The 25,334-nt window shown below is 36.2% G+C and overlaps 1 protein-coding gene across 1 annotated transcript; it reads right to left on the bottom strand.

Annotated features, from left to right (window-relative positions):
• Positions 1-1,734: 1,734 nt before the first annotated feature.
• Positions 1,735-24,864, bottom strand: LOC149785799 (complement receptor type 2-like). The gene is made up of 26 exons (XM_089979732.1): positions 24,622-24,864; positions 24,204-24,317; positions 23,114-23,653; positions 22,361-22,528; positions 21,640-21,810; positions 21,143-21,310; positions 19,378-19,545; positions 17,506-17,673; positions 15,714-15,884; positions 14,973-15,140; positions 13,817-13,981; positions 12,973-13,140; positions 11,768-11,938; positions 11,043-11,210; positions 10,170-10,340; positions 9,766-9,936; positions 9,190-9,357; positions 8,276-8,458; positions 7,566-7,778; positions 6,524-6,718; positions 5,314-5,505; positions 4,752-4,904; positions 4,011-4,378; positions 3,484-3,574; positions 3,106-3,185; positions 1,735-2,596 (listed from the first exon to the last, which is right to left on the bottom strand). Exons 2-26 carry the CDS (start codon positions 24,301-24,303, stop codon positions 2,543-2,545), a joined length of 4,533 nt encoding a protein of 1,510 aa, XP_089835858.1. The 5' UTR covers positions 24,304-24,317; positions 24,622-24,864; the 3' UTR covers positions 1,735-2,542.
• Between the last annotated feature and the right edge of the window lie 470 nt (positions 24,865-25,334).

Genomic DNA, 25,334 nt, shown 5'->3' with positions numbered 1-25,334 from the left:
CTAATGTCTCATTTTATTTGCATTATCGACTACATTTGCCGGTGCACATTATGTCGCCTTATTTGAAAGCTCTTCGTTTGTGAAAGTGGTACGCATGACGTTGTTTTCTCTAATTCGGTTATGTGAATGTTTTCTAGCCGCTAGAAAGTTTAAATTTAACCTGGGAATAATTTTATGAAGGAAGTATCTAAGAGTCTTTTGATAAAATGTGCAATCTACGTACTGAATCATTTACAGTTATCTTACAGTTGTGAAAAGTTGTATGTTGGAGGAGTAGGACGCCCAAATCTGACCATGGTATAAATTTGTTCTTGTGCATTTTCACACATATTTTCGTTAGCCAAGGTTCCGATATGTTAACCATATATACACCTATCGAGCAGATGTTTATGTTTTATGTGCGTCGGATATGTGAATTTCGTTGGATGAAGCAGCAAGCCGCCGCATGCAATCAAAATTAAGTTGTTCAAATTTGAACACTGTTCCTACATGATCCAGACAAGGGGAGCACACAACTTGAATGGACTCATAAATAAGCAATTGTCCACTGCTGGTCAGTGTGTGTACAAATAACTTCTACTCAAATACACCTGTAATGGCTTCTCTCTGGTACGTAGTCATGCTTTCGACGTTAAACTCACAAGTATTCTTTTGAAATCATTTGCTTCCACCATTTTCGGCTTATGTACCATGCACCGCTGTTATACGCTATTGGTTAGTTGGTATTACATACCACAGGAGGCAACTCATGAGATCCAATAGATGTCGCTCGGACAAAGCACTAAAATATATGCTCGATCCGCCAAGGTGTAGATAGGGTAAACATATCGGAGCCTTAGCTGGAAAAGATGCTTCATATATTGAATTTAACTCCATTATTTAGTACATAATTTTAACATCGTTGTTATGTGCGACTTTATTAACAGTTCCATAAAGAATATTATGGCAACGGTGAATCCAGTCTGACTAAAAACGAAATCCCTGTCATAACGGATATCTCAAAAACACATACACATTTATGTTTGACGGTCCTTTGCAATTCCATAAACATTTATTTTCATTAGCTTGAGTAGATAACGCGTTGCATTTTGTGTTTGGGAAGGTTATCGTAAGCAAAGTTATATTCCGAATAATATTCTTCTCTTGCAGCACTTTGGAAGCTTTAGTTCGATTGGTGAATCCAAAGGTCTGCAAAACATGACTTCGTATCCGTGCCCGTCAGATCTACTGACTGTTAAGCAGATCTCGATTTTAATTAGACCTCAACGAATTGGTAGATCCATAAATCGTCCAAAGCTCGATTTAGAAGACGTCACATCTATATCCATCTTGGCAACTTTTGTAACCCACGTTATCGACCAGAATGTTTCGGCCATGTCTTTGAAACTGGATTGATTACAATTTTTCGTATATATTTCCATTCAGCACATGTCTTCAAATCACATATAAAGTAGGAGTTCGTTCTCCTTTAATATGGCGTCTGTTTACTATACTCTTGGTAAACTTTGTCTTAGGCAAAATGAGGATTATTTATTGTTGTCCATCGTCTTTATCGAAGACTTTCAGAGCCGTGTGGTAATTTGCATAGTCATTTCAAGTCAGTTCAGTGGCTTAGCAAGAAACTCTGCCCGTCAAAACTTAATTCTGGGTCACCGTCTCAACGAAAAAGGTTCCTTCATGGGAATTCTTCACTAACTTTTGAGAACATAACAAACAATAATAGGAAGTAGCAACTTGAAAAAGAACATTTATTTGGTCCAAAAAGTACAAAAGGTAAATAGTAGTACGAACATCCAGCTCTATATCAATATCATATAGACTCTTTATTTTTCATACGCGTATCATTTGCTTGTCTTGATACTATTTCGTATTTGCCTTCTCGTTCATGATGGTGAGAAGACCGAAATATTTCGTATTTGCCTTCTCGCTGCATCATGTTGAGAAGACCGAAAAAAGTTTGTAAATTGTTTCAATTGTCTTCTCACTGAACTCTGTAGAGAAGACCGAAAAATACTCAAAGAGGGTAAAGCTCTTGTCTCTATGAGTATGTCACATGGCTTGGTTACATTTTATATGTGTATATAAGACTTCGAAAAATGTTAAGATATGCTAAAGCATCAGTTTCAATATCAGTAGAAAGCTGCATATGAATGCAGCTAAATAAGGACAAAGTCAATGAACATGTAAAATTGAGTGAATAACGCAGACATACAACGCTGGTCTTATCACAGTTCTTGTGGATTTTGTGTCTCTTCAGACAAGGGAAGGAAATCAAGTTTATCTAAAATATTTCATGCTGTAAAAATATTATGACAACGGAAATTACATGCATAGGATAATAAAATCAAGGCACATACAATGACACCCCTCACTGGTCATCTATATCTATTTAATAAAGTAAAGATGCGTGCATATTCTGCACGTCGTTGAAAATGGAATGTTGAAGTCCTTGACCCAAAAATTGCCTTTGTTATCTAATTGTATGCCAATTATAGTAATTCTTCTGGATTTTCATTCGGCTTTCTCTGTAAATTTCTTCTTTCTAATATCCGATGTTGAGGAGGTCATCGAATGGTTTACATTGATAGATGTAAATCTGGAAGAAAACATAAAAATTAAGTTATTTTATGTTAAACTAGAATTAAAAATCAGAGTACTTAAACAAATAAGATTACTGCATAAAACATGTTCAGTTGGTTTCGTGAAGTTTCTTCTCTTTATCTTGGAAAAAAACTAAAGTTTAACATAGCTTAGATGTTTTTCATTGTATTATTTGTTTTGATATGAAATAAAGCATTTTTATATTGAGAATTCTCGACAAATGAAGGTAGATCTCCCGGAGTTATGCCGAGTCTGATTGAAATTAAGAGCTATTCTGAGTGTCAGGAACAATTTGTCAACCACTGATGGACAAGACAGTCAATAACATCTCAAGTTAAACCACACGTGCCAATGATTTGCCGCACGTGTCAGTGATTTGGATGATATACTTTACTCGATAACAAGGAGTTTTGCGATATATGTACAAGGGAAAATATTAGAAAGATACGCTGATGTGTAAATGTGTAAGGAATACTAAATTCATTTTGTCGGAGGAATACTAACATCATCGAGTTCTCCTTTGAAGTTTTGGAGGCCGGATCCATGACCAATCTGAATTCCACAATGAGTAGACTGGATCTTTCCTGGAAATTGAAGAATGCAACATTCAGTTAAACACAAATGAGGTCGTGTGATTCTCGTTAATATTATACTTTTCAAATAATTTTTATAAATATTAAAGTTTAATATTCTGAGGTTGCGTAAATCATGTAAATGTTACCACTTTTTCTGATAAGGTTTCTCCACTTGTAAATGCCAAAAACAATTACATTTTGTCATAATTTCAAAATCAAGTTAATGTTTGCTATTGTAATATTAAATCAGAACGTTTGCTTCCAACATTGCAGTTATTAGTTTGTAGTGAGTATCAAATTTACGTACCAAGGGACCACTCATTCAAGGAGGCGCCGCAGACTCTGCCTTCTAACTTTTTCTCGTCGTGAATGAAGACGACATCTTTCCATATTTTAGTCTGTTGGACAAAACAATTATTAGTTTCAAAGCATAGCCCAGAATACATTTTTGTCAGCGAGCACATACTCAATTACTAATCGATTACTAATAGTTCATAAACCATTCTACAAAACAGTTTCGTTTCATAACGGGACATAAGGTTTTTCATTAATGTTATGATATAAATTAAAAGTTTAACAAATAAACGATCATTGTCAAGGTCTTTCATCGATATTTCTGTCTCGTAAATTATATTCTACACTACATTTTATAGCACTTGGCTGTCTAATTTTCCATGGTGTATCTCTTTCTCAGCATGGTATATTATGCCTTTCCTAATCAGTTTTTAACCTGAGCAATATCAGTTAAAACGGCAAAAACACTTCAAAATGAAATACACTTTCTTTATATAAAAAAATAAATAATTCTGAATTTATATTTTGTAAACTACTCACAGTTAGAGTTGCCATAGCAAAGGATCTCGACTGTGTCGTCTTGGTCCCCAACAACACATATCCAGGTACTTTAGCAATGACGATAGAGGGGTCATCTCCGCAGTCGCCATTGGTCAGCATGGCTTGCAGGCCATTGTCCTTTGGCGACTGAATATATTCTTTATACTTCATCTTAATGACCAGATCGCCTCCGAAATCAGCGTTAGAAAATCGGGGTATGATGAGACGAGACGAGTTTCCATCAAACTTTCCTCGGCCGTTCGATCCCTCCCAGATTATCTGGACGTTCTCGTTGATGATATGAACGTTCTTGCCAGACTTATCGTTAGTATCACCATTGAAATTAATGTAAACCTCTGGCTTGCAGACTGGAAACAAAACATAACATCGGTGTCACGCATAGCTTGGCAGTGTCAATAACCCTTTCATGTTAAAGTTAGCATTTTGGTCGTTAGTGAAAATAAACCAGCTGGGCCCACGAGACCTGGAGGTACGCATGACTTAACGTTAAGAGAGATCTTCGAAAAAAGAATGCAAAGTATTTGTACACTTGCAAGATTAAAAAATGTCATAAATTGGAATAAAAAAATTTAATTATAATATTCTCCTCTCTCGGAAGATAACTTTTCTTCCTTTTCCATGTAACTGTAAAATATTGAAATGTCTTTATTCATGAGGGATCCGTTTAAAGGATTTGAGGAAGAACGATTCTTGTTGGACGAAGCGTTAAGTTAAATTTACCGTATTTGGGCACGATGGCACTATGGAGTGAGCACATACAGTCTGACGGGTTGTACGCCGTTCCGGGGGCACAGTCCATCGCAACCCAGCGTCCAGCACCTACATACTGCTCATATTTGGTGGGGGCGCCCCAAAGGGGTCGCGTGTCACATCCTAGAAAACAAAATTAAGAACAAAATTCACAAGACCTTGAAGATGACTGAAATGTAACTTAATGAATAACGACTGGCGCTCGCTTTACATACATATAAATTGTAAACTGAAGTTTACACAATGCGAATTGGGTATATTGGGAATAGATCTTTTCAGTTTTCCAAGAAAATGCTCACGTTTCAAAATGTGAAATCACTAACCATCAGTTAAGACACAAAAATCCATATAAAAGTAGGTAAATTAATTACACATTTATCACTCAATATCTTTGTAATAAAACTATATCCAAATGACTCTTCAAATGACAAATCGGAAATTTTCTAAAAATTATTTCTGTATTGGGAGTTTATTATGGGCGTATTAGATATCTCTTGCTATTACAAACTGCACTTTTATCACGTGTACTTACCGGGTGTAATGTCCTGATGGGGACACATATCGGTACAGCTGGGGTTGGCGTAACAGCCAAATGTCGGGTGAAACGACAGACCCTTTCCGCAGCATTTAGCTGTCGCCTTTCCGCTGGAACACTCCCAGTAACCACAACAGTTGTTTGGGTCGTTGTATTTATAGAACTTGACAGTGGGGTCTTTACACTTGTCTGGGAAAATAATGGGACAAATGCATATAACAACCAAGTTTAATATGTGTTAGGAAACAAAATATGTATGCTTATTGCGAAGATTATAGCATTTTATGCACAATCTGTTACTTTAAAACACAAACAAAAATAATATAGTTTTTTATCGAATTTAAAACATTCTTAGTTTTCGGTCATCAACTTAAAAAAAATCCACAATATATGAGTCCACCTCACTAAATATTGGGGATTCTAAAGAAAACTATCAGAACTAAAATCGGGCTTTGCCCAATCAAACCAGGTGTTGATTGCGCGTCTGACAAACTGTACACATATAACCAGAGTAAGACTGCATCAACGTTATGTACATGTCTAATGAAATTAAAATACGGTTTTTTCCCCAGAAAGGCACAAACTATGTATATATAGTAACATTTATCATGGATCTTGAACAACAAGCGATTTTGAACCTATTTGCTTCTTCAGTTTATGTGGATGAGTCCTAACAGTATTTAACGTGATTACTAATGCATTCAATTCTTAAACAGAAAACGAACTGCTGAAGAGATATAGGTTTTATGAAAGTAAAATGTATCGAAAAGTAGGTTTCCAACAGTCTTATAAAGTTGTTATTCGAGTATGTCCATAATCGGATTTTATTTCTGCATTAATAATTTAACATCATTGTTTTTTGTGGTCTTTCAACAGTTCCAAAATGAATTTTATGAGCTTAGCAAATCGATAGATCAATGCATCGTCAAAAGACAGAATGCAACTTAGTGACGTCACAAATAGCTCCATCGAGACTGCTTTTGTATCCCAGATTACCGACTAGAATATCTGAAATTCTTCGGCCAAATCTTTTTAAATGCTCAGCACATTTAAATATATTATGGTATATGTTTTCATTTAATTAGTACATTCATTTAAGGCGCGCGCGCGCGCGCACACACACACACACACACACACACACACACACACATTAATTATGACAACTTCACCGATATTCTGCAGTCAGTTGCCGGAACCAATCTTTTACCTTGCGGACAATTTACTAGTTCGGATCTATCGCAAGTCAATATGTCTTGGTTCCAAAACTGTCCGAATGGGCACTTCCTGTAGACAGGTTCTATACGTCCATTAGGCCCAAAATAGCATTGTATGTACTGGTTACAATCATAGGGATGGCGATTGTATCCAACTCCGTTTATCATTCGGCATTGATCACAAAGAGCTGAAAATAAAAGCTGCATTTATTATTTCCATCAAACTGTTGTTGACTGACATTTGAGATATTGTTCACTACCGTTGAAAAAGTCGTGTGTGAAATATCTGAAAAGTTAGATAGCGGATTGGATTGTTCCAGTATCTTTTAGGAGCATAAAATACGAATGCGATTTGATCACGACACACAACGAGCCATCGAAGCAAAATATTCGCAATCTAAATACATTTGTCTGCTAGATGATGCTTTCTTTCACACCGAATAAATCAGAGCAATCTCGTGCACAGAGCCGAAACAAAGTAAAAATGTAAAAGCATCCTTCAGTATTCCATTGTAACACAGTGCAAAGGCCCGAATAAAATAAATTTCATGTTTATCCATTTATGATCTGACTGAAAAGCAAAATTTACGGTTTTTGTTTCCTATCTAAACATTGTTATGCGACTTTACTCCAGTTTAGAATGCATAGGTTGATAACTTAAAATTATTTTTAACACTGGGACAAGACCGCTCCGGTGGCCTAGTGGTTAGAGCGTCCGCCTAGGATGCAAGAGGTCGTTGGATTGATCCCCGGTCGAGTCATACCAAAGTCATTACAAAAATGGTACTAACAGCTGCCTTGCTTGGAGTTCAGCATTAGGAGTTTAGTGTTAGGACTGGTTGGCCTGGTGTCAGGATAATGTGACTGGGTGGGACATCATGTTACATGTCTGCGGCATAATGCCCCAGTGCTAGACATCACTATAAACTGTCACACGGCAGACATCGTAGCGATATGACTGAAACATTGTTAAATCTACGCTAAAAATCCCAAATCACACACAATACTGGGACAAAATCTGCTAATGTCACTTACATGGTTCCTTAGGTGGTACAATTGTCGTGGCGGTGGTTGTTGTAGCGTAGCAAGTGAATGACGGGGTCTCCCATAGGCCGTTAGCCTGGCACTTGATTTTCGTGGAACCCGAAGCTATGAATTTGACGTTGCAACTGTACTCTCTCGTGCTGCCAACAGTTGTACCGCCTAAACTGACATAGGCGTTGCTAACTTGTGGTGGCTGGCCACAGTCTGAACAAAAGGGATAGGTTTTAGTTTCTAAACTTCTAAAGTGAAAAATATATTGATTGGTGTTTGTCACGAGATGAGTGTAAACTTTATATTAAGATTTCTTTAAAAATACAACATTAGGGCATTCAGCTATGTAACATTATAAACAAGTAGTCCAAGAAATATGCATAACTGCTTAGATGACGTCAAAGAAACAAATTTAACATATTTAAATGTATATCTTTATGTAGTTCAATACATATACATAATTATTAATATTCATTCTGAGATATTACACAAAGAACTATGAACTCGGAACTTTCTGCATTAAAATAAGTTTCCACAATAACAACCGAACATCACAATGAAACTAGGACTCATATCAATAATATGACAAAACCGAGCCAAAAAAGGTGTACGTTTTTACCGGGAAAAATATTTGTAACATATCTTGCTATATACAATACTATTTTGTAACATTGTTATTGATAAATTAGCACCAGAACACCTGTACTCACCATAGCAGCGGAACTTGGGTTCAGACCATTTAGCGCCATCTACACACTGGATTTCTGGTCTTCCTTCCAGCACATAGCCGGGCTTACATTTGTAGGATCGAACTGTTCCAATTAGCATTGTGTCCAACCAAGTTCCATCCTCCAGAAGCTCAGCGTTGGATACAGCTGGGGGTTTTCCACAGGCTATCAAAATGACAAGACATACCAGTCTGAAGCATACTAACTGTGGTCATGAAGTAAATTCCGTATATGTTTACCAAGATTGTATTGTCTTCGACGTTTGTAATTGTTATAGGGATGGTTCCGCAAGCAAACAAGATAAGACACCAAACTGTGGACTAAAATCTAAAATTACTTATCCAGTTTTCACATCATTATTATTATTGAAGAGATGAATCGAAAATTTACATTATTTTAAAAAAGCATATTAAAAGTCTAACTTGGCATTAACTAAGGTGCCTTCAGTGTACTGAGGCAATGACTAGAGTGTCTGCAGTATAATGAGTCATTCCCTAAGCTGTCTGCACTATACTGTGAGCGTTATTTTATAATACACATCCTGATAGCATGTACCTAGGAAATGGGTTTTGCTTTTTGCAACTTCAAGATCCTGCTCAATTGATGGAGCCAGGACTGTCATATATTATCAGAATAAATCTGGAAATACATAAATAAGTAATGATTATTCTGTTGATGATGATGATGATCATCATCATCATCGTCGTCGTCATCATCATCATTCTTTAGTTGTTGTTGTTGCTGTAAGTGTTGTTGTAGTTGTTAGTAATAGTAGCAATTGTCATTGATATTGTTGTCCTAATTATTTGGAAGAGATTGTACAAGTCCTGTAAAAGCTGTAGTAAAAGAACTATTCGGCAGAATACCAAGTTTGAAAAATGTTATAAAATTCATACCTTTGCAGATAAATTTGGGTTGAGACCACATGGCGTCAGGGTTGCAGACGATACTGTTCTCTCCCACCATGGCATATCCGGGCAAGCAGCTATAGGACCGGCTCGTTCCCAGCAAGCTCAAACCATTATTTACCACTGCGTTCTCCATTCGGGGGCACTCGCCACAGTCTGTGTTATGCAGAGGGAACAAAAAAACATGTCAGCGCACTTCATTATACTGGTTCAGCTTTTGTAGAATCATTTTAATTGCCAACAATTTCTTACTCTAAAAGCAACGTATGTCTCTCAAAGAAGAAACGAAGTTCTCTTTCTCTCTCTCTCTGTGATTAGGTCATTTGACAGAAGTGATTATGTAGCATTTTGTTCACTATGTATGTCATATTGTTTATGCTATTACTTTTTGAACTGGTACGTTTTTACGGCAAACTGATGGTTGAATCAAGGCTTACGAATACAGTTAACTGTATTGATGGAGGGGACATCATGTCTGACGTTAAAAGTTTGCAATGAACGTACACGTACATTTCCTTGAAAGTGCTCAGGTACAAAAGTAAAGTCAGTGGTAATATTACAAACCTCTGCATTCAAACGCTGGTTTGGACCACTCAGCGTTGACCTGACACGTGGTTGTGGGGGTTCCGAACAGAGCGTAACCATCGTTACATTTGTATGTCCTTTGTACTCCAAGCAAACTTCCGCCATCAAGTACTCCGGCATTCGGGACCTTGGGGCAAGTACCGCTACAGGCTGGAACAAAACAGGAGTCAGTTTAATTCAGTGTAATTAAATTCCTTCAAAGAAATTACTATGCTTTCAAATTCATATGGTAAATTGATAATGAAAAAGTCTCGCAAACTGTGTTTTTCTGATGATGAATTTATTCTCTCATTGACATAACGAGGTAAATAAGTTACTACAGTTTTTTATGTCTGTATGTAATATGTGTATATGTATTAATATTGCTCATTGTAAGTGTATACCTCGACATTCGAAAGACGGTTGTGACCACTTGGCGTCCTTGCCGCAGATGGTTTTGGGGTTGTCGCCAAACAGGGCGTATCCAGGCTCACATTTGTAGCTCCTGACTGTGTCCACCAAATCCGCTCCGTCGTCAACAAGGGCATGAGGGAAAACGGGGCATTGGCCACAAGCTAAGAGGATATTCAGTAATTGCCATTATGCTTCTTTTTGTTTTAGTTGAAGCAATATTAATTTAATAGCAACATCAGTATAAGATACAAAAATACGGTGTTGTTATATCTATTTTATGTGATTCTTTTCGAAGTAATACATTAATTATGATAAACAGTAAGGACACTATCAAATCTCAATGTTAGCTAGAGTAATTGTAAGGAAGAATTTAAATTTTGCGTCACATAATGTGCGAATTTATTATGGAAAGAAAGCTAAAATAACAATCTGTGGTTTGTAATTGTAAACAAAGAAGTATAAACAAAAATAACACTTTCGCGCGAGGTTTCAAAATAGTGCTATCTGCTTGAAGATACTTGACTCAGATTATATTGACAAGTTAACAGCAATTTGACAATAATCGGTAATGGTTTCTTTATCCGGCACAAAGCTGGAATACTTAAATAACACTATATTAGCGTCATCAAATTTTTCTAATATTACCGATATAACATTTTTTTACAACATTTCTAATACTTAGCAACTGCTTTTTAATAAGACAAATATAATCATTGCAAATTGACTTCCTAGCAAAATTTGATAAAACTGTTTGCTCATTAAATTTCTGTGATTAAAGCATGTCTACCTTTGAATAAAAATACCAAGTTAATTGATATAATATTTGAATGACAGTAAAAGAAAATAATTTAATTATGACTTACTTCCACAACTGAAGTCACACTCAGACCAGGTTCCTCCAGGCTGGCAGACAGTCTCAGAGCTCCCTATGGCGGCATAACCGTTTTCGCAGTAGTAGTTTCTTTTTGAGCCGATCAGGTTGCTACCTGGGTGCACTAACGCGTGCGGCTTTGCGGGGCAGTCACCGCAGTCTGGACAAGGAAAGGACATTAACAGTTCATGATGGATAAACCGTCACTGAATTACACAAAGGTCACACACAACAAGGGTAAAACAATTGTATTTGAAACTGATTCTTTACGACAAAACTAGTTATTTGAAGATATGTTACTTGCATTAACTATTGACTCTAAAGTGCTAGACATCACTGTAAGTTGTGACACTGCAGACATCGTAGCGATTTGAATAAATATTGTTAAAGCTACGTTAAAAATCCGAATCTCTCTCTCTCTCTCTCTCACACACACACACACACACACACACACACACACACACACACACACACACACACACACTAAAAGACATAATTGTGATGAATATGCTAGATAATTTCGTTTGGGTTTCTTGAACTAGTCCACACCCCAATACTTAAACTTGCAAAAAATAAATATAAATTAATGTGAAATTCTCCTAGTGGTCAAATTTTCACAATGCATCACATTTGATATCTGCAAAATTGTTGGATAAATAACAAACCAGAAATTTCACGATGCAGTTGTCTAGCGAGAACTTTACTGCTCCCACTTACCTAAGCATTTGAATGTGGGCGGTGACCAAGTGAAGTCATCTCGACAGGTAGTAGTTCCATCACCGACCATTCTGTAGCCGCTTAGACATTCGTACTTACGGACAGAACCCAAGAGGCTGGAACCATCAAGTACTCGGCTGTTTGGAACAGAAGGACAAGTGGAGGCGCACACTGTAAAGACCGATTGTGGGATTAAGCTAGAGCCACTTCTATTATTTATTTCAGATCGGATGTGAAACGCAAGAAAATGTTTTTAACATACTTTTATCTCTGTGACATGGATAATTTTACAAGTTTTGAAGCATAGTTCTCGTTAATATAAAGGTTAGATTAGTTTTAACTCTAATGCGTTGTTGCCCAATGTATTCAGTCCAATGAATGCCTTAAAAACACCGAAACACCGATACACATTGCACATATTGAAGAAAGTTATCAATATCAGCCTGTATGGTAATGTGATCATAATACAAACCTGTATCGTAATGTGATCAAATACAAACATGTATCGTAATGTGATCATAATACAAACATGTATCGTAATGTGATCATAATACAAACATGTACGGTAATGTGATCATAATACAAACATGTATGGTAATGTGATCATAATAAAAACATGTATAGTAATGTGATCATAATACAAACATGTATGGTAATGTGATCATAATACAAACACGTATGGTAATGTGATCATAATACGAATATGTATGGTAATGTGATCATAATACGAACCTGTATGGTAATGTGATCATAATACAAACCTCAATAGTAATGTGGCCATAATATGTTAATAATACAAACCTGTATGGTAAGCTGATCATAATTTTGCCCTTCAGTTCGCATAGAATTGAAAATACACTGACCTGACTCGCCAGACAGAAACATATCGTAGGATATAAAACACACCAAGCTGACAGCCAAACATTAGGCGGGACATTCGTAAATTGTCATAGGGTCTCACCAGAACATTACATATGTTAGACCTAAGATAAATACTGGCTAGACACAGGTATAGCTATCGCACCATGCGTACGAATTCCTGCTGGTGAAAATGTGCTTATTTCATCGGATTTATATGAATAATTAACTTTTTTTTCCTTTAATTTCTGAGTAATTATTTGATGTAAAGACAAAATGTTTTCATAATTAAGAAAAAGGTGTCTATAGAAAAGGTGTTGCTAACTCTACCTTTATGTTCTTCTTACCTCTACATTGAAATGCAGGTTTGGACCAGGTGCCGTCAGGCATGCAAGTGACGTGGGCTGGGCCTGTCATGCCGTACCCTGGAGCACATCGATATTCCCTCTGCGTTCCGATTAAGAAAGGACCGTCTACTACCACAGCGTTCTCTATCGTGGGGCAGGGACCGCACGCTGAAAGGTTCAAAAGTGTTTCAAATAATGTAAAATATACCTCCATCATTTGTGTAAAATACTTTTGAAAAGCAATGTACTAAAAAGGCAATTTTAACATGTTCTTATCATATACAAGTCTAGCGCACATGTGTAGAAAAAGAAACAAAAACAGCACTTGTAACAAAATATTATATATTGTGTCAGGAACCTATCTTAAGAACTACATGGGTTTTCTTTCAGACCTTTATTTCAGAATATAATACATGGTTAGAATGTAACAATGTGCTATTTCAAGAATAAAACCAAATAAATTGTGTTTCATGATGAAATTTCAATGCAATAAAGATATAGAAAAAAATGACAAAACTTTTATCAGACAAAGTTATGTATATTTCATGTGGCTTCGAATGCATGCATGTATTTCTGTATGTATCTCGGTTGGTATTTAAAGACATTTTGAACAATTATTGGCTACATCCTGTAGAGGAAATTGGAACTAAGTGCCTTTCCAACACTGTGGTCTGGTAGGTATCGAAACCTGCGACTGAGAGACTGTACTAAATGAACTACCGCGGTTATTTACGTAAATTGTGTCTGAAAGTAATGAACAAAACGAGGACGTACAAATCCAAGATATATCTGTCCAATGAATTATGTTAATGAAGAAAACGAGATTCAGTGTTTTGCAAATTACTTGTGCACTTGAAATCAGTCATTCCCCAAGAGGCTTTATTGCACGTGATAGTCGGATTACCCACTCCCAGGTAACCTGGGGCACACTGATAGGTGGCAGTTCCACCAACCATGGAGGAGGCTACATTACACTGAGCATGCTCAATGACAGGTGGTACGTCACAGACTGAAAATGGACAAATAATGAAATGTTAATATTAGCAGAAAAAAAAATTCTCAGCAAAATTAATAATATTCTTCACAGCTTTCCTGTTTGGGAGGAATGTAAAACAGGTGTATTACTTATTCTGATAGTGATATTTTTCGTTCATATCGATTGAAAGTTAAGGGATCGTTAAACTCTTTCCTTGCAGAAATAATTATGAATATTATGGTAGATTTAATAAAATAATCTGATTGGTAAAAATTGTTATGCAGGCAAGAGAGTGACACCTTTTGGAGCCAAGACCTTATGACACTGACCTTTATGATCTTGATCCAAAAGCCTGTGACATCGATCTGTATGATCTTGGCCCAAGAACTTGTGACAAGAACCTTTATGATCTTGATCCTGACCCTAACATTAACCTTTATACCTGAGACATTGTTTTCATTTATGACTTTGTATGCCTTAAAACTCATCTTTAAAGGCCTGACCGCTCCGGTGGCCTAGTGGTTAGAGCATCCGCCTCCGATGCGGGAGATCGCGGGTTCGATCCCTGGCCGAGTCATAACAAAGACTTGTAAAAAGATACTAACAGCTGCGTCGTTAGGCGCTCAGCATAAAGAGGTTAGTGTTAGGGCTGGTCGGCCTGGTGTCAGGATAATGTGACTGGGTGGGGCATGATACTACATGTCTGCGGCATGATGCCCCAGTGCTAGACATCACTATAAACTTCCACACTGCAGACATCGTAGCGATATGACTGAAACAATTTTAAAGCTACGTTAAAAATCCAAATCTCTCTCTCTCTCTCTCTCTCTCTCTCTCTCTCTCACACACACACATACACACACACACTAAAGGTCTTCGTCATACAATTCTTTGGAGGTTCAAATGAACTGCGAAGACAACAATTTACCAAAAGAACTGGTAACATGCTGCTACAATTAATAGCACACGCTTTGTTGTGACAAGTCTTTATCCAAAGTTGATTTCTCATTGACAAAGTACTCACTTTTACAGCTGAAATCGCACTCAGACCATGTTGCGTCGGCCTGACATACTATCTCTGAGCTTCCAAAAGCGGCATATCCGTCTTCACAGTAATAGTTCCTTTTCGAGCCGATCAAATTAGTGCCGGCATAGACCAGAGCATGTGGTTTTGCAGGGCAGTCTCCACAAGCTGAATAATAATAATAATAATAATAATAATAATCATCATCATCATCATCATCATCTAAACGGAAACATAACATTTTAAGAAAATGTAAAGAATGTAACATTCAGACGTTAAGTTTGGAGCCAATGAAATCATAATATAGGAACTACCGAAAGATGTGGAAAATTTGGGGTCTATTTTGTACTTTCAATGCTCGTAAATTTTATTTTTAATTAATATATTTAATAATGACCATATTGATATTACGGTGAAAACGGACTGGAAGTAAAAGTGCTTTAAACCATAAATTGATAACACTCTTAAAAGACCAATTTTTTCAATCATAAACGGGTGTTCTGTGTCCAAGCCTCACATGAATCAGTAATTAAAATGATCTAAGAGCAGGTCTGAGTTTAATCGTTTTGAGGCCGAAATCAGAATGGACCTGAATATTATTCCTTTGAATAGATTCAATGACTTGTTTTATATATCTTGTGACAAATATGCCAACTTCAGACTGGCCAACATGGAATTATATAGCACGTATCCATATCAATGATAATTCAATTCAATATTTAGTGTCACTAATTTGCTTACCCTTGCACTCAAAAGCTGGAGTTTCCCAGGTGAAGTCGTCTCGACATTTCGTCTGTCCGGTTCCAACCATCGTGTATCCGGGAAGACATTCGTACTTACGAACGGTGCCGAGGAGGTTTGACCCATCGTTGACCTTGGCATTCTTCACGCTTGGGCAGGTGGTATCACAGGCTGAAGAATAACGAAAGTAAACGTGTTAAATGAATTCAGAGCACGCACACAGGATTATGACTTGTCATCAATACTGGTTTTGCATCGAGACAAGACACAATGCAATGGGCAAGGAAAGACTCAGGAAGCAGTGCTGACAAGTGTGTACGTGTATTTGTTTGTGCGTGTACCACAATAATGCAGTCTAGAATGTTTTTCAATGAGTTGTCATTGGTCTCAAGTAGCGGATATCCGGAGTCAGTTAGGACCCTAGTAATTCCAATGAATAATTTAAATAAATAATTCCTCTCGAATTATATCTAAACATAACTTTAAACTCTGATAACAAATGGATTCCAGAGACTGATCTAAGACAGGAACGAATTTGTTATCAAGTCCATATTTATACATATTTTCAATGGACCTCGATGGGAGTCATTTCGATGGAAAATTCCAGCCAAACTGTAAAACGTCTGTTTCTAGAATGTTCTGAACTCAGAAAGCTTTGTCAGCATGTTACTTTTTACAACTTACAATCACTGACAAGCTGTTTACAAATGACCATTATCTTAAAGTGCAAACACATCAAGAGATAAGACACATGGTCCGATGCTGGTTGCGTACATCACTTCTTTCATTCTGATGAAATGTACGTGTGTTTACAGTGTTGGGATCACAGAGGCTTCTCTGACCAAGTAACTAGTAGGTCACTGGGAAAATTCTTTCATCCTGATGAAATGTACATGTGTTTACAGTGTTGGGATCTCAGAGGCTTCTCTGACAAAGCATACTTCGTAGCAAAATACAGCGAATAGTATCAACATATACAGAAGTTAGGGAGTGACCTTTGACATCGCTCAACCCGCTGTTGGATCTAGTCACTTTCAAAGACAAAGCATCTCCCTCTTATTAAATATTAAAGATCGATCAACTTTTTACATGTATTTTCCGAGGCATGTACTTCATAAAAAAAAAACTTTAACATTGAGTAGGATTCGCTTAAAGTATGAAGTGGATATCTTTGGCCCTTCCATCCCCTCATCACTGTAAGAAACTGACTTCGATTGCAAAACCATTACTCACTCCCTAAACATGATGTATATATAGAAAGTCATCGGAACTGTTATGGTTAGTTTTAGAGTTATATTCGAACATTTAGTTGAATTCATCCAAAATGCGTACAAATTTGAGCGTTCGTTTGATTCACATAACCGTCGATTGACAGATTTAAATAGCAAAATGTGTTCCCCTGTCTAGAAAGTTTCATGAGATTTATATGGCTAGTCATAACCACGTGCTTGACACGTGCTGCCGCCGACGAGATCGCTTTTTGGGATTGGTTTTAGAAAAATGGTTGTTCATGCTGTTATGGTATTAAACATAAAATTGCATCAAATAATTTACGAACTCTTTTATGTTATCGTAATGTGCCATGCCTCGATATTTTTGTCGTCTTTTTCTAAACTTACATATCTCATGAAATGACTTACTCTCTATTAAATAAAATGTATAAAACTCATGGATCCCTTAGGCGTAGGTATGAAGTATTTAGACCGATATTCATGATTAATAATAACAGAGAGGTTAATTATGCATTATACTAACCAACCAACCAACACTGTTATAGTCCAGTCTCGATTACCTTTACACTGTAAGTTGGGTTTTGTCCAGGTACCGTCTAGCTGACAGGTGATGTATGCAGAGCCAACCAACCCATAGCCAGTAGCACATTGATATTCTCTATCAGTACCAATTAGGTAAGGTCCGTCTAAGATATAGGCATTGGTAACCATTGGACAAGGTCCACACGCTGTAAGTAAAAGTTTAAAATGGATTGACGACCATTTTGTAATCATTCATTGTGATTATATATATATGTGTGTGTGTGTGTGTGTGTGTGTGTGTGTGTGTGTGTAATCATCTCCACTACTCTGAAGGTTCGTACCTTTAATTTTGGCTTTGCCCCGTCCCGTCCTGCCCACCCCAACATTTATGTGAATACTCATGCATAAAGTATTAAAGATATATACACTGAACAAACAGTTCAATAGTCACAAGGAAAAATGTCAGCTTGGCGCATCAGTGCTAAAAAACTATTGTCAATCGATCAATCACACGCCAAAATTGCATTGCTGACAGAGTGATATCCATTTTAATGACGAATTGGCATGACGCATGAAAAATATGTGGTGTTTTATATAACGCGATGTTTACCATATACCATTCAACGAAAGAATTTTATATATTGACATCTCAACACAGAACGTTATAAAATGGCACGTAGTGCTTAACTTCATCTGTTGGTGTAAATATATGCAGAGGTAGAAGAGATGAGACATTTTACGAAATTAATTTTTTTTACAATACATAATATATAACTAGTGTGTCCTCTATCAATTTTTAATAACAGTTTTTATGGATGTTAATTTTGTTTGAACATGACTGCTTACTGAGATATTAGTCCTTTATACATTTTCAAGCTTAATTTTTCAATAATTTCAACAACAAAATTTGGATCAGATGTCATGAATGCCAGGGCTGTATGATATAAACTGGGGATACTGAAAAAGAATGCGTGTTTTATATAAATAGATGTAAATTTTAAGTCCATAAAATTTGCCTATGTTACCTTTACTTAATTATATTAATGATTTCATTTCTTGAGGGGATAAAAGAGCCGAGTCAAACTATGTTCTACAGTTGTTTTCAAATGTCACTGCGAATGATATCTACTGCCGCATAAAAAGTTATTAACTTAAAGGGGCTAAAAATGTCTGAAATGGGTTTATTTTATACGAATTTCAATGATTTCATATTTTTTATTCCTCCGTATGGTTTCAATTTACCCTCTAAAGTTCAAGGTGTTTGCAATATAAATGTGTGGCATCAGGGTAACAATGGCTACAAATTGATGTGTGTGTGTGTGTGTGTGTGTGTGTGTGTTTGTTTGTGTTGGATTGTTAACGTAGCTTTAACAATTTTTCAGTTATTGAAATGGTACTTGACCGGACGTCAGTCCAGATACTGGAACCTGAGAAACCCGGCATAAAAAAAAAAAAAAAAAAAACAGTAAGAAAATATAGCGGCAGCTTTAACAGTACGAATACATTGAACCTTTCAAGGTGTGTGGAATACCTCTGTCCGTAATGTAGGATGGAAGAAGAGGATGAAATCAATAAAGGGCATATAAAAAAGAAACAGTTTTAAAATATTTTTCGGTCTTTTTGTATTAATAAAATTTTAAATGCAGAATGAAGTACCATTCGCGAAGCTATTTAAGACAGCTACAGTAGTTCATGTTACCTTTATAAATGTATCAGAACATTGTAGTATTCCACCATATTCTAATTATAACGTGTATTTTTTATCCGTTTTGTGTAGACAGTTTTGCAAACCAATTCACAAAATGAATGACGATCGAGATTTATTGAAGCAACAATGAAGATCACAAAATATGATCGTCTTTCTCCGGAAAGAGAAATTGATATTCCGAATAAGTGTAGTTAATACGTACTTGTGCACTTGAAATCAGTTGAGCTCCAGACGGCGTTGTTCTCGCATTTTATTCGAGGATTACCTACACCTAAGTATCCGTGTTGACAATGATAGGTGGCGGTTCCTCCCGTCAGATACGAGTCCACGATGACATTAGCGTTCGCGATAGTGACAGGAGCACTGCAGGCTGCAAAAATATGGCACGTAGTTAGAAACATGCATATGCTGAAAGAATATGATTATTTTGGTGATATATCAACTTTTTTGGAATAAAAAAATCCAATTTAGAGAAACTAATTTATTCTTAACTGCATGTTTTCCAATCTGACTGGATTAGACCTTCTGGTTTCAAAATTGATTTATCACAAGGTTCCATCATAGCGATAAAAGTAATTTGGACGAAATATTGTTCATTAATTAGATGAAACATTTTAATTACATTGACCCAATCAATAATAGTAGTTGTCGAGGCAAAGGAGTTACACGAGCTTTGTTCAGCGTTGTTTCCATGCGCATGTACACACATACCATTGAATTAATTTCATAACAAATAATGCAAGTACATTAGAAGTGAATATTTTTTCGCCTTTTATCTAATTGTTATCTTTGTAAATTAGGGCAGTCAGATAATAGTTGTCTTGTTCTGCATGGTTTTAAAAAAATCTGTAATATGTAGTTTTATTGATATCTGTAACATGTAGGTTTATTGATATCTGTAACATGTAGATTTATTGATATCTGTAACATGTAGGTTAAGTCGAACGAAAAATATATGTAATCGACAAGACGCTTCATTTATTAAAATCCTGTATTCTGCGTTCTCCTTTTCGTGTATAATTATTGTCTTGCCTAATAAATTGACAGCTGGGACCATTAAAATAGTTTATATCTGAACTAGACAGTACGTACTTATTTTGTAAGGCTCTACCATTTTCTTCAATGATCTCTCTGCTCTCCGCCCGCGCATTAATGTTATTTAAGGAATTAACCAATCACAGCGAGACATCAGTGATCGATAAGGCTAATAAACCTTACCTAGCTTGAACAATTGAGACCAGTGTATGTATGTATGTATGTGTATATATATATATATATATATATATATATATATATATATATATATATATATATATATATATATATATATATATATACATACATACATACATACATATTTTATATTTCAATATCTTTGGGCCATATTATATAAAATTTTGGGATTCAACTTAAAAAGGATGGAAGCTAAAAGCTCAATGCAAACTGGAAATCCTGCAAATACAAAAATACATATGCAGATAAGTTGGGGGTGGAGCTGTTCGCGTTTCCTTGAAATTCAGTTAATGAGAGGGAAATATTTTCGCTTGTTTACTGGACGACACTGAAAAATAATTGTTTTTAATGATACGCGTGCATAGTAGAAATAACATTATGTAGACAAGTAGGGAGACTTTTAGTCCAGACCACATGTACATTACTAAGTCAATCCAGTTATGGTAAAGACTGATTATTTGACGAAGAGGCTTGTTGTGATACTGACTCACCATTAAACATAACGCAAGTTTTTACCTATACCAAACAGGAACCACACTGATAATATTACCTTCAGAGGACATTTTGCTCTACGTTCCATCGACGAGTTATTCTAAAGACTGCGTAAGATTAAGCGTCAAACATTCAGTATAAAAAGTGGTGATAATTTGATGACAACTGTAGTTAAATTGTATAATCATTTTCCTCGTGTAAGATGTCCAAGAGACAGAGGAGTATTGCTCGATGAAACTTACGGACACATTCGAAACGTGGTAGACCCCATTCGGCGGTAGGGCCACATTCTATGTCAGGATTCCCAACCATGGCATAACCTGTGTTACATTGGTAGCTTCTCTTTGTTCCCAGCAGGTAAGGGCCGTCCAAAACTGACGCGTGCGAAACCATAGGACACGGACCACACACTAAACAGATAGAGAAAATATTCGTGTATATACTAACTGAGCAAGTATTGAACAGATATGCAAGGAAGAGTTTCAATTTATCTATCAAGATAGTTCGAATTCCAGTGATTTTAAAGGGTATTTAAAAAATTCCATCACAATGTTCATAATTAAGAAGAAAAAAATCGAAACAAAAGATTTCCTGAAACATCTTTCTTGACTATATCTGTAGATTAGTTATTGTTACTGTTAATATTACTGTTACTGCTAATCACCTGTACATTATTATTATTGTTGTTGTTGTTGTTGATATTGTTGCTTTTGTCATATTTTTTAAAGGTTGGGATTACCTTTGCATTCCATATAGGGCATGGTCCATGTGCCATCGGGCATGCATTCGATCTTTGTATTGCCCACTGTCAGGTAGTTCTCTTCACACTTATAGTTCCGAACGCTTCCGATCATGTTGTTTCCGTTGAGATCAATGATAGCGTTCTTTCGCATTGGAGGGGGACCGCAGTCTGAAATGACAGGAGAGAGGGGGAGTTATCGCGGGAATTAACTTTTTACATGTAGCATAATGTATTAAAGTTCATATCTGCAGGAAAATAAGCTTTCTTGAGTCTAAATGTTTCGTATGCATCATGGGCGTAAATTGCTAGAAGGATTCACTTCTTCGACCTATCCCCTCTTTGTGTAGAACAATGCTCTCTATTTTGCAGAATTTTCTGACCTGTTAGATAGACACTAGAAAGTTAAAAACTTTAGAGTGATTATTTGCAGGAAAGTATTCAAACGCTCTGAGACTGTTTTGAGATTATTCATCAACCGTGCCGCATATAGTCATATTAACCGTTGTATTATCTCCTTATATTTTAACACTTTGTAAAGAATAACATGAATGGACTAAGGATGAAATACCCTCACTCTGATTGCTTGCGATTCATTTTGTATAAACAAGTTAGTCGTTTGTTTTTCTTCTTCATTTAAGACTAGTTGCTTCAGGTTAAACATTTTAGATCCTAAAAGCGCTTGAAAAACGCCATTTATCCATGTGGAAGAGAAGCTTACTCAGGCACTTGAAATTTAGTGGGCTCCATGTCGAGTTTTCCCGACAGACCATTGTTGTATTGCCGACCGCTGTGTACCCGGGTTGACAAATGTACTCTCTGACGCTACCAATCGTCCGTGCTCCGTCCAACACCATAGCATTAGAAAATTGCGGCGGAAAATCACATGCTGTAAAAGAGAAACAAAAAGTTTTACGTTGAGATAGAGTACGTATTTAGTTGTAATAAAATAGTCTGATGGTAAACAATCAACTTTATGATGAACGTAAACCTTATATTTTTTATGACTTACTCAGTTTATACCATCACTGGATTCTATATCAGTGATCACATAATTAGGCCATATTGATTACAAGAACAATGGATCTTCCAATAGAAGGCAAAGGTGCCTTTTTCTCATTGAGAGAACTAAAATCTACAAGTACCATAAAATTCCAAAATTTTCAAAAAAATTTCTTGACAAGGATTTGATTTTCAAATTTATGAATTTTGGTCTGCATTCAAAGTGTAAAATGAAGCTAAAAGAGTTTCCTATTTTAATCGACTTCCGTGTCTCTCGATTTTAGAAATTCTGGGTTGTTTTTAAGACCGGAAGTATCAACTAACCAGCAAACAGCGTAGACCTATGCGTTTTGTGCGACGGCAGATCTGAGTCTGCGCTGTTCGCAACGAGCAAGTGATGTGTACAAGCAAATACAATATGTAATTATTTATCTCTAAATTGAAATTCAATTATAATTGTTTGTTAACGTACGGCAAACTTTTTTCATAAGATTAACCAGCTCATCCTTCAGTTGGCTAAAACTCTGCAACATAAGGACTTGTCTGGGAGTGGAGGCGATGGCATTCAGTTCATCCTTTTTAATCAGGTTGGTTACGCCCACTGCAAACATAGACACGCCTTCAGCTTTGGCGTAATCAGCTTGTTCCTTGGTTTCAACAGGGTTCTTGCTAATACCATCGGTAATCACGATGCCAAGCCACGGAACCCCAAGCCTGCCGTCCGCCTGGAAAAATTCTCTCATTTTCTTTATCCCCTTGGCGGTGTTGGTGCCGTCCCGAGGGTGGTGAAGAAGACGAGCCATCTTAATGAGGTAGTCAATGTCACCACTCATAGGAACAGTGTCGTTGAGTTCGGAGCTGAAGACAACGTATCCGACCCGCGCTTTGTCTGGAGCAATGTCCAATTCCGGAATGAGGTTTGCAATGGCGTCTCGCAACATATCATAATCACCTGCTGTGATGCTGTCTGACCCGTCGATAACTATGCATAAATCAACCAGTGATTTACATTCTGGAAAATAAAATATACTATAGTAAAATGAAAGTTTACACATCCCTTTGCAGGTAGGGATTATTTTATACAGTTAGAAGGATTATAGTTATTAAACGACGAGAGAAATATAAATACGAAAACTTGAGAAGGTAACAAAGAAACAAATACCCAATTATCTTTCTAAAATAACCCTTCACTTTTGATTGATGTGTACTTTTTACTTTTATAATTTATTGTCGTGGGGAATGTTCAATAATTTATTGCGGTAGAATACAGAATACACACGCATTTCTTACAAATTTATTTCTGTACGAATTTAATATATAGATGATGCCAAACTATGAAGTCAAAACTTGAAGAAAAAGTTTTTTTGAATTAACATAAAGGCGGATGTGAAAAATGTGATTATATCAATTGTATAAATCCTTAAACTTAATGGCAAGAATACAAATGAAAAACAAATAACTCCTGATATTTGAATCGTTAAAACATAGAGACATTGAACAGGTCAACTTAGAATCTAACTGTTCACACAGAGAGAGAGAGAGAGAGAGAGAGAGAGCCATACCTGAAGCAGGTACTAATCCTGTTTGTGGTGCCCCAAAGACTGTGTTGACAAAAATATATGCTGACAGTAAGACATATTTGAAATAGTAATGCCTTTGCATCGTATGACTTTGTTCTGAAATAAAGTTTGCAATTGAGAAAGTATTAGTTATAAATGCATCAGAGAATGGAAATTAAAATGAACGATACATTTAAAGTTTTGAAACTTACGTAAATTTGTTATTTTTTTTAAAACTCTGCTGGATTAAACAATACGTAAATACAATATGTATCATCTATTTGAATGACAGAGAAAATTCAAATCTTATCAAACTTTTAAATTAGATCTTGCATTTAATTTAAAAAAAACAAAAAAAAACAAAATTGAAGTTTTATTTTTTTAAATGGTTAAAATAAGACAATCTAAAAAGGATACATACCTTAGTTCGCTCCGTAGTTAGTGGAAATTTATTTTCAAAAATTCTAGATGTCCTTATGTGTCGTTATTGATTTCTCATCGTTCTTCTGCAGTTATTCAAAGTTTCCGGTATTCTAGATGCTAGTTTGTAAATTGCTGGATGTTCCTTGTGCTTTTAATGTTTCACTACTAGTTTTATGTTCTTTATTTTTCTGATGTTTCGTTTCTAGCAGATGTTTTTAGTTCTTAATTGTTTCATTGCAACTCATAGCTTTATATACCTGTCGGCTAGATCCTTTTTCTCGTTTAAATTTTAAGCCAATTGAAAGTATTATGTAAAGACAAAGGTGTGACAATATGAGCTGACGCAAAGAATTGCCTCACGTCAAGAAAGATTGAGTGGTTAACAAAGTGCCAGAGACAACATCAATCCCGATCGGTCTGGGAAGGTTAATTGTTTTTACATTTTCAGGGGCTTGTATGGGGATTGAGATGAAAAATATTGCTATCTAATTGTGGACGAAATTGTAGCAGAGTAATGAATCTGAAATAAGATTTGCAAATGTAATGCTTCTTTTGCGTCTTCAGTTATGTCTGGTTTGTTGATATGAATGGAAAGGATCCACACTGTTTGCGTAGGTGACGGAGAGAGAGAGAGAGAGAGATGGGAGTGCCCACAATTAACTTACTTTTTAAAACTTATTTTTCATTTTAAAACTTGTTATTCTTACTGCA

The sequence above is a fragment of the Sinohyriopsis cumingii genome, chromosome 13 (genome assembly GCF_028554795.1).
Source record: "Sinohyriopsis cumingii isolate HCF-2022 chromosome 13, ASM2855479v2, whole genome shotgun sequence".
NCBI classification, from domain to species: Eukaryota; Metazoa; Mollusca; class Bivalvia; order Unionida; family Unionidae; genus Sinohyriopsis; species Sinohyriopsis cumingii.
The sequence above is the reverse complement of the archived record's forward strand: the minus strand, read 5'-3'. Positions and strand labels throughout refer to the sequence as shown.